The following is a 14,106-nucleotide window of genomic DNA, read 5'->3' on the forward strand; positions in this document are numbered from 1 at the left end:
GGTGCTCATGTGGACGAAGGGCCAAGGAGGCCCCGCGGGGCAGCAGAGGGAACAGCATGGACAGCAGGGAATAGCATGGCGTGTGCTGGGAATCCTGGGGGACTGTCCTCATGTGCCACCTGCACAGGTCGCTTAGCCCCCCTGGCTTCAGTTTTGCCCCCTGTAACATGGGGATAGCCAGGTACCTCTACAAGGGCTGCTGTGAGGCCTGAAAGTGGTGGGTCATGTAAAGCACTTGGCCACGAGCCCAGTACAGAGGAGGCAGTTAGCGAGGGGGCCCCTGTGGTCACCGTACGTGTGTGAACACAGGCCCGTGGTGCGGCCCAGAGCCCAGACGCTGCCTCTCGGGTCTCAGTGTCCTCAGGCCCAAGATGCGAGCCGGGCCCAGTGTCCCTCAGGTCCCTGTGAGGGTGTTCTAGGTGTTCCTGGCACGTGTGGGAACCCCAGTCCACGTGCTCTGGTGCCCGTGGGGCAGCACTGCAGAGCTGGCTCCCTCTGCTTAGACCGTGCCCCCCTGTCCTCTCCCCCCGGCAAGCCCAGCTGGCCTCCCCGGCCCCGCTCTCTGTGTCAGGGTCCCCCAGCCTCACCTGGACCGCAGTGGCCTGTGGGGTGTTGGGCTTCCTGAGAGAGGCCCCAGGGCAGTGACCCGGCACAGTTCCTATGTGGGAGGCCTGCCAAGTGCAGACGGAGCTGGACGGGGCTGCCCGGCCGGGTGTGTGTGCACCTTGGGGACAGGGCTGGCCTTTGCCACTACGTCGGAGGACAACAGACCCCCCGGGAGCTGGGCCAGTCTTGGGGAAATGGGGCAGGTGCCTCCCCCTACTGAAGTAAGACACAGCCAGAGCTCAGGGTCCCCCAGCCTCTTCTCCCTCTACTTGCCTGGGGTCCCGGCAAAAAGGCCACGGCCCCAGGCCCAGGGTGGGACTGCAGATGCAGGATGGCACAGAGCCCACAGGGTGAGGGTGGCATGGGTGGCAGGGAGCAGGGGCACCAGGGCAGGCGGGGAGCATTGTCTCAAATTCTCCAACACGGAACCCCCAAGATTTCAAGCTGCACCATCCAACAGAGTTTTCTGGAACGTGGAAATGCCCTATACCTGTGCTGTCCACCTTGGTGGCCACTAGATGCGTGTGGCCACCGGGCAGTGAGATATGGTGAGTGTGACCGAGGGGCTAAAGTTTACGTTTAGGTGTAAAGAGCCACGTGTGGCCAGTGGCTGCCGTATCGGTCTGAGGTCCACTTGCCCCCACCCCCCACCTCTGGCAGGACTGTGGGCCTCACTGCGGGGATCTGCTGGGCCCCTTCCTGGAGAGGAGAGACCACTTTTCTGTGCCCTTAGTTCTGCCCGATGGCTTGCAACTGGGACATTCTTACAGCGGCTTTGCTGAGATGCCTCTGCCTGTCACTTTTCACTCTTCTGGGGCCTCAGCCGAATCCTGGTACCGCCAGCTTCCTGCCCACCAGGCACCCAGAGGGGAGGGCAGGAGAGGAGGAAAGAAAGAGCCAGGATTCAGGAAGTCCTTTCGTGGTGGGAGGGGCTTCTACCTGCGGGGGCCGTGGTTAATGCTCGCAGGCCCTAAGAGGCTCAGAGGAGCTGCGTGACTCGCCCAGGGTCACACAGACGGGAAGGGACACAGTCAGGATGGGAACCCAGGTCTGCGTGGCCCTCAGGCCCGCAGGGCAGGTGCTTACGTCCTGCTGTAGACGGTCCACGGAGGCGGTGATCTCCGCAGCGCCGGGCTGCCTGTAGTTCTCGGCCAGGGTCCGGGTCAAGTGCTGCTTCAGCTCGTCGCTCAGCTAAGGAGGGTGGAGAGGGAAGGTACGTCAGCAGAACCACCCGCGGACCCGCCCCCACTACTCTAGAGCTCCTTGAACTTGAATGTTGCTATGGCCCAGGCCTCCCACACAGTGAACTGGGACCCCGGGGGGGGGAGGCGGGGTCCCTAGAGATGGTGTTGCCAAGGCTGGGGACCTGCGTTAGGTGGAGTGTGATGGGCAGAACTGGGAGACGGGTGGGGCCCCAGAGCTCAAGGCTGGTGGGCATGGGGGAGGCTCGGCACCGGGTGCCTTTAAATACAGTCGTCCCTGGGTACCTGGGGGGTGGTTCCAGGACTAGCACGGATCTTCTGCGGATGCTCGAGTCCCTTGTATATAATAAGATGGCGCAGTATTTGCATGTAACCTATGCGCATCCTTCCGTATACTTTGAGTCACCTCTAGATTACTGATAATACCTAATGCAATGTAAACGCTGCGAAAATAGTTGTAAATACAATGTAAATGCTATGTAAATAGTTGTGCACGGCGCTTTCACTGCCGTGGGCCGGGGTTCAATGCCTGGTCCCGGAACTAAGATCCTGCGAGCCACACAGCACAGCCCCCCAACCCCCCCAAAAAAGTTGTGCACGGCAGATTCAAGTTTTGCCTTTTAGAACTTTCTGGAATTTTTTTTCCAAATATTTTTGATCTATGATTTGTTGAATCTGTGCACCCGGCACCCCTGAATATGGAGGACTGCATCTGTTGATTTTCATTTTGAGCTGATATTCAAAATATTTACAATCGTTATCCTGAGGACATTCATCAGTCGTGTGGGTGCTGGCGTGAAAGGACAGTGCAGTTATCTGTCTCTACCAGCCGAATAGCGCCCTTGAGTCACTGAGCATCCAGTGGGAGGGGACCTGACCGTGGCATCCTTGTCCAAGGCAGGTGGGCGAGGCCCAAGACCACCTGCATGTCGCTGCCTCCCCACCCCCATGCGCCCCTCCCCGCGCTGCCCCTCCTGGGGGAGCCGATGGGGTAAGTACGAGGAGGACGCTCCACTCACCCTCTGGTAGTACACGTGGGCCAGGACCCCCGCCACCAGCTCAACGAGGAAGATTGCCAGCAACAGGCAGAAATACTAGGAATGAGGAGAGAAGGTGGTCACGGCCGGGTCAAGCCTGGGCAGGCAGCTGGCCCTTCAGGACCTCTGACAAATGCTTCCCCAAAGCTGAGGGGGACTCCCATCACTCACAGCTTCTTCCTCCTCTTCCCAGCAGCCCTGGAGGGGGGTCTGGACACCCGCCTCTCCTGGCTGCTGGCCTGGAGTTCCCCACTCCACCCTTCATGCACCGGTCTGGCAGTGCATTAATCCGTCCACCCACCCAATGTTTATTAAACACCTACTGTATGCCAGGTATCGTTAAGTAAGGCAATTATTGGCCTCAGTTGCTGGTGGAAGGGAGAGATAAGTAAGTGACTACACGTTGTGTTATAAATGCTATTATGGGGCAGGTCCTAGGAACTGTAGGAGGCCCCAGGTCGGGGAGGGCAGTCAGAGAGGGCTCCCTGGAGGAGGTGGCACCTGAGTGGCATCTCTAAGGGTGAGATGCCAGGTGAAGGAAGTGGGAGGCACATGCCAGGTGGAGGGGAGAGCGTGGGAAGCCTGGAGGGTGCAGGGAGCTCGGGGGGGTGGGGGGGCTGCAGTTCAGGGAGTGGGGAGAGCCGGTGAGGCTGAGCGTGGTGATGCTGGCTGGGCAGCCGCCGCCAAGGCTGGGGAACAGCCAGGCAGAGATCCCGGGAAAGGCACAGCCCTTCAAGGCCCTGCAGGGGGCTCTAAATTCCCCTCACCACTGCTCTGCACGTGTGTCCCAGCCCTGCTGGCTGGCTTCCGGGCTGTGCACTTGGCTGTGACCGGCAGGAGGATGGGCCTGCGTCCCTCTCCCATTCCCACCTGGTGTCACCGCTTGGTCCTGGGGTGCTCTTACAGGAGCCGAGGGGTCGGAAATGCATGCCAGGCCCACGTGGCTGGGAGGGGACGGGGAGAGGAAGCTGAGGGAGGGTGGAGATGAGGGCGGGCAGAGGAGGAAGAGGAGGAAGAGGAGGGAGGTACCCCTGTCTGCAGGCGGCCCCTCTGGGGCAGCTCAGCCCCTCCCCCTGAGCACTGGCTGGTGCCGCCTCCTTCCCCCCAGGGCCGCAGCCCCTGGTCACTGGATCACTGGGTTCCAGGGGAGGCTCAGCCTGGGGCGAGCTCTGAAACTTCAGGGCTTATCAGGTAGGGAAGGGAAGGAGGGTCCGAGGGGATACAGAGGGCAAGGAGACAGGTGCAGGGTGGGGACTGCGGGGCCAGTTCCGAGGTGATGCCTGTCCATGGGCCCGCAGGCTTGGCCCGGACACCTCCCAGCCCACGGGGGAGCTGGCACAGAGAAAGAACTTTCCACCCAAGGGCCAGGCTTCCTTTCAAGTTAAGTGAATACCGCCCCCCCATCTTACTGGGCCCCACCCCTCCCAGCATCAGAGCTGCCAGTGGTGGGGAAGCGGGGATGTGGGGACGCGTTCCCGGTCTCTGCGGGAGTGGAGACTGCCGGCCCTAATCACCTGTCGGGCCTGAGGCCAGAGCACCGTGGAGGTCCCTGGTCCCCTCCCCTCCAAGCCCAGGCTCAGCGCTGCACCAGGAGAGCCTGCGCGCCCGAGCTCTGTCCGTCCCCCACCAGGGGCACATGCCCGGCCCGCAGCTCCTCTGACACGGCGGCCCCTCCACTTCCCCTGCCCGCCCGGCACCGAGGCCGCTCTCCTCCCTACGCGCAGTGGCCAGTTGCTCCCCTGGCTTCCTGGGTGCGTGCCGCGTGCCCACGCCGGCCGTGCCGGGGGAGGGCGGCGCTGGCCACCTTCCTTCTGCAGCGGGGGCCGAGGCTCCTCTCCGTCACCCCTCCAGCTGCGGGTCACGTGGGAGGGTGGTCCTGGAGACGTGGCAGTGTCGTGCTGCTCCGGGGACGTTGCTGCCACAGGTGCTGCCGAAGCCAGGCTGGGGAAGAGGGTGGATGGGAAGGGAGGGGGAGCCAGCCACATCCTGACACGATGGCAGGCTAAATGAATACCTGCCAGCCCCTCAAAACTGTTCTGACGCATCAGCAGGCATCAAGCAGACTATCCAACGTGCCGGAGTCGTCAGGAGGGGAAGGGCGGTCCCGAGAGGCTGTGACGCTCCCTCCCACCCAGGAGCTCCGGCCGGCCGTAAAGATGCCTTTGTGGGGGTGGGGGGTCAGGGCCGGGCTGGGCTCCATGGGACGGAGGGCAGGTGCCAGGGACTGAACGGCTGGGTGGTCGGTGGGCACGGGCACTGGTTCCAGGCAGTAGCTCCAGCGGCAGGAGGGCTGCAGGTGTGTGACTCACCTGCGCGGGGGAGGCCCTGAATCACAGCTCGGGGTGACAGTCCCCACTCACCGGGATCCTGCCGCACTGGGATCCTGGCAGCCTGGCTTCTGGAGCTGGCTGGCCGCAGCCTGGGCACCGGGGCCGGGCTGGAGGGCTCTGCCATGTGGCGCCCCGAGCTCTCACACGCCTCGCCCCTGCCCTCCACCTTGCCCTCCACCAAGCCTCCCCTGACACCCCGGGTCCGGCCAAACCATCTCCCCCCACGGTGCAGGGGGCTGTCTGCACGGACAGGCCTGAATGCAGGCCCAGCCCCCCAGGCTCCACGCCTCTGCCCTGTCCCCCTGCCTGGAGCTCCAGGCCTGCCTGGCTTTCCACACGCAGCTTAGCCACGGCCTCCACGAGCCCGCCCCTGGGTCCCAGCCACATGCCTGCAGCGCTTCACCTGCCTCGTGTCCCGACAAGAACTCCTGCTCTCCTCCTTCTCCCTTGGACTAAACCCGGGGCCCACCCTGCCTGCCTTCGGCCCCTCATCCGCAGCTCCGGGTGTGGGCATGGCCTCTGCGGGGTGAGGGACGTAACTCCACCCACTGCTCCCAGGAGCCTGCTTCTGGTGCTACTGTGCTGGGCCTGGTGCCGAGCTGGGTCTAGATGCTCGGAAAGCAGCCCTGGATTAAGATCTGCAAGTGTGCTTCTTGCTAAGCGCGCCTGTGAGACGGGGAACTGGCCGGGGCACGCAGCCCACACGTGGGGGCAGAAGCTTAATCCTTTTCTGATCCGTGGGTGGCGTGGAATTGTTACTTTCATTTAACTTATACCAGTGGTTCTCCACCTGGCACGATTTTGCCCCCAGGGCACGTCTGGCAACGTCTAGAGCCATTTTTTTGTTGTCGTAAGTCGGGGAAGGAGCACTACTGGCACCTAGTGGGTGAAGGCCATGGGGACACGGCCAAGCCTCCCACCGTCACAGGGCAGGCCCCACGGCAAGGATGATCTGGTCTAAATGTCAAGGCCGGTGCCAAGGCCGCCGAGAAACTCTGATTTACACATTTACCTTCAGGTTCTAAGGATGATGCTGGGGCTTGATTTGCATATGTGCCCGTATGCACTATTGGAGACATGACAAAAAAGATCTGAGGAAGGTTCTCTGGTTCCTGAGAAGCCTGAAACAACACGACAGAAGCAGGTGAGGGGTTTTACCCTGTACCTGCCTTGGAGGGCAACTTTGGGGCAGGAAGTTGCTCACTCCGACTCAAGAAAGGATCAGGGATGCCTGCAAGGCTTCAGCTGCGGGCACACTAGGACCTGGGGTGCAGAGAGAAAGCTGCTGGCCTGGCTGTGCCCTGGGGTCCCCGGGTAGGTCCCTGGGCAGAGATGGGCTCTTGAAGCCTGTAGATAATGGTTGATTCTGGGAAGCCTGAGTAGGTTCTGGAGCTACAGGCCACCCCCTTTAAGCTTGGTCTGGTGTGGGTTTGGAATTATTGAACAGAAGTCAGTAAAAAGTTCTCAGATCCCCTGTGAGTAATTTGGAGAAGTCATGTTTCAGTGTAAGTCAGGACGTACTGGATCCCGAGCCCACCATTTCCAAGAGACCACCAGAATCCCTGGCCTGTGGCTTAGCAGGTGATAACCCAACTCAGGGGGTGCCGCCTTCTCTGGAACAGAGGAAAGGCAGGTCTTCTACAGTGGGAGCAGTGGACGGCATCCATTCCACCGAAACACCCCCGAAAGCCCCAAATTAGCCCTCCTGGGCAGAATCAGTGCCTTAGCCACCTGGGTGGTCCCCAAGCGCACACACTGGGTGCTCCCTGCATGGCCCTGCTCCTCACAGTGCTCTGTGGGTACCAGCATCACCCACGTGTGTGGAGAGGCTACAGCCTGGCCGAGGCCACGTGGCCGGCACGTGGTTGAGTCTGGAACTGAACCCAGGGATTCTGGCTGCAGAGCTTTGTGCTCACACGCTGGATCGCCCTGATGGCTGATGGGTGGGCTGGCTGAGCTCACAGCATGGGTGGGGGGCAGGGTTAGGTGGATGCCGGGTGTCAGGTGGTGACAAGAGACAGAGGGGAAACCCAGGCACAGGAGGGTGTCTCTCTGGCCCCCATGCAGCCTCCAGCCCTCAGCACCAGCCAGGCAGGCTAGGTGCAGCCCCTCCTGGGCAGGTTCCCCGGCCCCCAGCAAAGGGTCCTGTGCCTTCACGCCTGTGCTGGGGTCATAGCCACAGCTATAACGACCACATCTGTCCCCTTCGCTTTATTCAGCCCGGCCTGACCGTCTGAGAGTCTGGGGGCCGCACAGCTGGGCTACAACCCGAGAGTGCACACAGGGCTGCACCTTGGTCTCTGCGGGCCCTGCCGGTGTTCGCAGCTCCGAGCACGTCTGTGCTGTGCAGCTGATAGCCGTCAAGTGTGAGCTTGGTCAAGGCCTCCACAAAGCCCTCCTGGAGCCAAAAGTTCCTGACTGCGACCCTGTGGCCCTCACCCTTCCTTCTGACCCCCGTCTGACGCACGGGCCTCACGCCTGTCCCGCTCCCGGGAGTGTATAGGCTTTGATCCCCGTGTGCCCTCCAGCTCTGCCTTGTTCCTGTGCACCGCGGGGCGAAAGGAACCCACCCCACGCCAACACCCCCCTGACCCTCAAGCCCCCTCTGAGCTTTGCGAGCAGCCGGCCTCACACTCACCCCACCCCCAGTCCTTCCAGAATCGACCGCCGGAATCCTGGTCTGATAGAAACCAGTAGTGAGAATTCCAAAGAAAGCTCTGCCCCCAGAGCCCTCCGTAAGGACACGCCACTTCCAAATACACCAGATTGGACCCCAGACACAGAAGGGACCAGCCTGGTTAGCACAGAACGGGACCCAAGCATTCACCTCCACCCCGTACCACCTACCAAAGTTTTTTTTTTCTCCCTTTAATTCTCTAATGGAACAGTTTGAACTGGAAGCAAAGTTGGATATTTTCTAAGGCTACAGATCCCAAACGAAGCTGAAACAGCACGGGACTCTCTGAACTAAACCGATACTTTCTTTAATAAGAGGCTCTGCAGGACCCATGCAGAAATATTCCTCATTGTGACGTTAAGGTGATTAATTAGAAGGTGAGTCTTCAGATGGATTTACTCTGCACGAGGCCAAGCCGAGATATGGTTTCTGGGGCAGATTCACTGGTGCCCACAAGACCAGACAGCTTGGCCCAGCTGGTGCCATCCTTGAGGTGAATTTTAAGAACTTTATAGCACTGGACTTCCAGAATTTCTCCACGGGACTGATTCTATCACCAAGAAGGGAGCTTGGCCGAAGCTCTTCTCTGTCCCCCCTGCATTCTGCATGACTAGCGATGGAAACCAAGCCACAGCTGGAAATGAGGCTCAGTGTCCCGGCAGGCGGGGCCGGGGTACAGGAGCCAGCCTACTCTCAGGGACACAGTGAGAGTGGAGAGTCAGGGTGCAGCCGAGATGAAGTCACGGGGAGAAGAGCTGGCCTGCAGCCCCCAGCTTGGCTGTGTGAGCTGATCACAGCCGTGGGAGGGTCAGGGAGCTCGGAGCAGCCAAAGAGGCCTGACCGGAAAAGGCGGAGCCCGATGCTTAAACGGCAGTGACCTCAGGGCACGTGATTTTCTGGTAATTAACCACCGGCTGGAGGCTGTCAGGGCTCAGGGCGCAGCTGCCCACCTGTCCGTGCAGAAAAGAGAGGATGTAGGTTTTGGAGCCTTGAGCCATTCCAGCAACAAGATGTCACTGCTGGAAGGATGAAGGTGACCTCTACCCTTCTGACCCAGCCCAGGGCTCCCAGCCCAGGCCGTCCAGCCACAGCGACTTCAGCTCTGGGCTGCTCTCAAGGATGCCAGGGTGTGCTCTGGCCCGTGTCTGGTGCTAATACAGTATTGTGTGCTGGCCCAAGGGGCTGGGAGTGGAGAAGAAGACGGGGGCTGGGGAGAGGAGAGCCGGTCCACAGAGGGAGGGGCAGTTGGAAGAGGGCAGAGGAGGGAGCAGACTGGCTGTGGGGAGGCAGGAGGCTTTCAAGGGACACATCTAGAGGATGCAGCAGAGGCCGTCCAATGCCCGAGCCAAAATGTTGGGGGTCCAAAGGTCATACTGTGGGCGTCACAGGAGGAGAACACATTTCCAGAACCACAAGTCAAAGCCAGGCGTCCACTGGATTTCAGGCTAGGACTGCTAAGAGCTCAGCTGTGTGGGCGGAGAGAGCTGGGTCCAGAGGGGATGGCAGGGCCTGGCTGGGGGGATGAGGACCAGGCTCCCCTGGAGGTAAGGGGCCCAGGGACTTGGGGGATGCCACTGCCTGACGGATTTGGGCTCGGGAGGGGGGAAGTCACCCATTGCTGCCTCCTATGAGTCCCCTGGAAGGGCCTGGATGTTCCTTAGGGCTGACTTCTCACGGGCCCTGGAGAGATGTCATACAGCCTGCGGGCACCTGTGCTCACGCCGGCACAGATGAGATTGTGCAAAGGGCTGGGGTAGCACAAAGCAGGTGGCAGGGACCCCAGGATGGGACGGGTGTCGGGGTCCCCAGCAGTGGTCGTTCTAGGACAGAGTTGGCTACTGGGGGAAAGGGAGGCTGAGCAGAGTTCCTGCCAAGCCTGGAGGTTAGGAAAAGTCTGGGGGCTCGGAGAGGTCAGGGGCTGTGATCAAGCCAAACGGGAATGTCAACCACCCACACGGTCCTCTGTCCTTTCATACAGGTGTCTCGTATTCCCCACTAGCCTCCAAGCCAAGACGGGGTCTCAGTCCCTTCCGCGACCTCTCCCCTGCCCGCCCTGCCTTGTGCCCAGAAGGGCAGGAAGTCTGGAATGTGCTGGAAATGCTTGTTGAGGCGGATGAATTAGGCGGCCCCATCAGTGTAACTTGGAGCATGAGTTGCGGTAAACTGGAGAGGAGAAGGTGGCGGAAGGTAGCTGGATGTAAAAACTGCCCCTTGTAGAAGATTTGCTCCTACAAGCAGGCGGGGATCAGTTACATCTGCTGCAGCCCAGGAAAGGTGGGTCTTGAGCCCTGAAGGGTGCTGGTCAGAGAAGAGAGTGATGTCACACAAGGCGCCCTGGCCTGGGAGTCTGGCCTCTGGGACAAGATGCTGTGTGACCCTGGGGGAATCCCTCACCCTCTCTGGGCCGTCTGCATAAAATGTGGGGCTAAGATGGGAAGAATGTCTTGGTGCCGCAGCATCGGTCTGTGCAGTCAGGACCAAGCCTCCCGCCTCTCTGCAGGGACATCTAGAAGGACACCCGGATTCTCCCCCCATCCTTACTCACGGCTACTCCAGTCTGCTTGGCTAGCGGGCCTCCCTCCCTCCCCTTGGGACCAGCCTGTCCTCCGGATGCCACATTCTCTACTCGCCACCACACGGTGGGTTGAGTGATACCCTTCTTAGGCGTGTACGCATGTCTCCCCAGAGCTGGAGTTGCTAAGGCTTCTGGACACAGGTGCAAAGCCACACACTCCCATCAGCTTCACTAGGAATAAAGGTGACATTTGACTGCCATCTCTGTTTCCTGCTCTTATGCTCCATTGATTCTAAGCACCCCTAAAGCCTCCGTGCGATGTACGGTGAGATGGAAGAGGGCACCCCGTGTCCCAAGGCCAGTGCCAGGACCCGACATGAGGGCAGCATGTCCAGACAGCTGTCCGGCCACCACTCCCGTCCTGGTCCCAGTGGCGGAGGGAGCCTGCAGCCCCAGGTCTGTGACGCGTTGCTACCACTGCCAAGAGGCGCACTCACCTCACTGATAGGAAGGAAGGTGGGTCCCGCCCCCTGCCTGCACCCGTGGCTCATGCTGGCCGGACGGGAGCTGAGGCCAGCTCTGCAGGGCCAAAGCAAAGCAGGGGAAGTGCCCACCTGCCCCCGCCAGCCACGTCCTTCCAGGAGTCCCGTCAGAGTAGAGCAGCAACACTCACTGCTCTCAACCACCTTGTCCGCTGCCTGCACGGGGGCTGGGGAGGGGAGCTTCTCCTCTCTAGATCAGCTCTCCCCAGCTGCCCGCCCTCGCCAGGCCTTCCTTGCTGGGCGCGTGCCTGTGGCATAGGGTTTGTTTTAACGTTAACGTAAGGAGTGAAGTGATACTGGGAAGGAGAAACGTCTGCATACACCCGGGGCTCCAAATATTTGTTGAAGGACTATCTGCTGTCCAGATCACCTGCTCTGAGGATCTCCTCCGTGGAAGGGCTCAGTGATCGGGGCACTGACTGTGCCCAGCTAGGTGACAGGGACCAGAGCACGTCCCCTCCCGGTGACGTGGTTAAACCCAGACTCTGTTGAGGAAAGGAAGCAGGAAGCCGAATGATGGAAAGGCAGAGGTTACTCCCCCAATCAACTCCGGGGTTTGGGACGCGAATAGATGCCGTTTACCAACCATCCCTGCCCTCCTGCAACGCACCGTACAGACACAGGCACACAGATGCAGAGGGACACAGACACCCACCCACCCACACTCTGCCTCTCTGAGGTCAGTCTGCCTCGAGACCTGCTCGGCGCCCCCTGCGGGGTGATCACCCACTCACACATGGCTGAGTTAGACTCATCTCCAACCCAGCCGAAGCACTTCTTTGGTGCACAGCCGACCCCTGCACCCCGCAGCGCCCTGCAGCCTGCCCTCCACTTCCCAGTGGACCAGGTGGCCGGCAGCTCGGTAACTTGTCCCCAGTTCTCACCTCCCCGCTTCCCTTTTCACCTGGGATGCCAACGACGGGCCCCAAGTCACGAGAAGGTGCGTGCCCACTCCCTGTGTTGGAGGTGTCCAGGGAAAGGGGACCGTGCCGGCTGGGACAGCGGAAGGGCCTGGACCAAGCCGGGGTGAGGGCCACGTGACCTCAGGCAAGTCTGTTTCTCTGCGGCTGAGGAGAGGGTGGGGAGTTCACTCCTCAGCCGCCCGGCAGCCCTTTCTGCGCAGCCCCTGAACCAAGTAAGGCCAGCAAGAAGGAGGCTGAGGGGAAGGATCTGCGGGGCCTTGAGAGGAAGGGGACACATCCATCAGGCAGCCACGTGCAGCCCAGGGCCTCCCCCGCCTAGGTGCGACAGGACCCTGCTGGGAGAGCAGGCTGCGTGACCGCGGGGGCTCTCGTGCAGCATCTCCAGGATGGCTCTTGAGGTTATTTGTACCTGCTTCCCCAGGAGCCTGGCGAGGGTCCTCCTGCCCACGCCAAGCGAATGAGGAGCAGCCCTCTCTTTCCGATGGGCGGAGCTGGGGTTCCCCAAGCCTTGGCTGCAGGACCCATTCCTTTGACGCACGTGGGCAGTGACTCAAAGGTCAGAGTACCACCAACAGACGAGGCTGTGACCACCCGGCTGGGTGGCTGGTAGGGCTTCAGCGAAGTAACATGTGGGTGAGGAACCAGCCCGGGGAGAACACGGTCCAAGGCCTGGGCGAGGGGACCCGGGCACCCTCCACGCCGCCTCCATCCCCTGCTTCTAACAGAGACAGTGGCCCAGCAAGCTGTGGGGACCCTGGGAGTCACGGGCCTAAGAATAACTCCGTTTATTTAGGCTCCTTCTCAAAGGAGCTGGTGATGGTGATGCAAATGATAATTATAGCCACACTTTATGATCTTTATGTAATGTGGTGACTCGCTTCCTAAGAGCTAAAGTACTGCCTTGTTCCCCTCCTCACTCCTCACCCCTGAATGGGGATGGGGACACCGAGGCGGCCGGGAGTGGCCAGGTGACTTCCCAGAGGTCCCGGAGCAGGCCAGGCAGGACGCACTACGAACTGCTTTTCAGCCGGAGTCCTTTCCTCCTTTGGTTAACCAAGTCTGGATGTATCTGATGGAAGTGTTGCAACTTGGGGTCCCCTCATTTTCAGAAACTGTTTCTACAACTTCCTCCTTTGAGTCCATCCCCTAAATAGAAAAGAACCCCTGACAAAGACCAGTCAAGCCTGAACCATCTATCCTAATCTTCATTTGGCTGAAGATATAAAAGTGTTCAGAGCCCATATTCCAAACTCTACAAATATCCCTTTCTTTGGATCAGGGTGACATCTGTGCTGGTCATCGGCCTTGGGCTGAGATGGCCTGAATTATCTGGCTCTCTCACGCAGCCTGCTAAAAAAGAAGATCTGGTGTGAATAATTTAAACCCTGTTCCCTTTCCCCCTTGCAGATTTCTGGCTCGGCGCTGATCATCATTTCAGCACCGGCGAAGATGTGCTATTCCTGTCCCCAATGAACATTTCCTTCTTGAGAAAGTGAGTCTGAGGGGCTGCAGATGTGCTGGGGGAAGGGCTCGGGCCAGGACGGACGCCGGCCCCGGGCCCCCGAGGGAGCTGGACCGCTGTGGCCAGGCAGCTCTCAGGGAACTTTTGATGTCAAGCCCCTCCCTCCTCCTGATCCAAGGTGGACGCCCATCATTCAGATGGCTGGTCTTTCATCGCGATTCCCCTTTCCTCTTTAGGGAGCGCTTTGTATAGAGCTACCCTCACTGCATTTGTCCATTTAGCTGATTAAAGCTTTCAAAAGGAAGTTAGACACGGAGGGGGAAGAAAGAAACGAGACCAGGAAGGAAGAAGCTCCAGGAACCGCAGAACACTTTTAAACTGACTTAAGTATCCCCCTTGCCTCTAAATGGGAGCATGGGTTTTAAAATTCCTACTTTGTGTTAACCCGAGAAAAGTCTTCCAGCCGTCTTCCTGGCTGAAACATTCAAATGCTCAGTAATTCAGGGGCCAGTGGGCCAGGATGCGGATTCCTCAGGATCCGCCCCCTCACCTGGGCTCTGTCCTTGGACCTGGTCTGTCTTTGGTTCTTTCACGGGTCGGGTGGGGAAAAGCAAAGGAAGAAGATGCTAGGCTTCGAGGTTTGCTGTCTGTCAGCCCTCGTCCCCACGCTCCTGGCGGCGGGTGGCTGTGTGTGTGTGTCCACACACGCACTTTCTCCTGACCTCACTTTCAAGCTGGCGCCTCTCTGATGTGTCTGGTTAGCGATGTCGGGCCAGAGAGCTCATCGGTTCTGGGCGGGATAGAAGCGAACG

General features: G+C 60.0%; 1 protein-coding gene across 3 annotated transcripts in view; it reads right to left on the bottom strand.

Annotated features, from left to right (window-relative positions):
* The window catches only part of TSPAN11 (tetraspanin 11), a 60,592-nt gene that overhangs the window by 7,279 nt on the left and 39,207 nt on the right, over window positions 1–14,106 (bottom strand). For all 3 annotated transcript variants that reach the window (XM_081249294.1, XM_081249295.1, XM_081249293.1), the window contains 2 exons: window positions 2,828–2,902; window positions 1,693–1,797 (listed from right to left, as the gene is read on the bottom strand). In XM_081249294.1, coding sequence (XP_081105420.1) covers window positions 1,693–1,797; window positions 2,828–2,902 — 180 coding nt within the window. The remainder of the gene's footprint in view (window positions 1–1,692; window positions 1,798–2,827; window positions 2,903–14,106) is intronic.

This window comes from Mesoplodon bidens (assembly GCF_964165515.1).
Source record: "Mesoplodon bidens genome assembly, chromosome: 11".
Lineage (NCBI taxonomy): Eukaryota > Metazoa > Chordata > Mammalia > Artiodactyla > Ziphiidae > Mesoplodon > Mesoplodon bidens.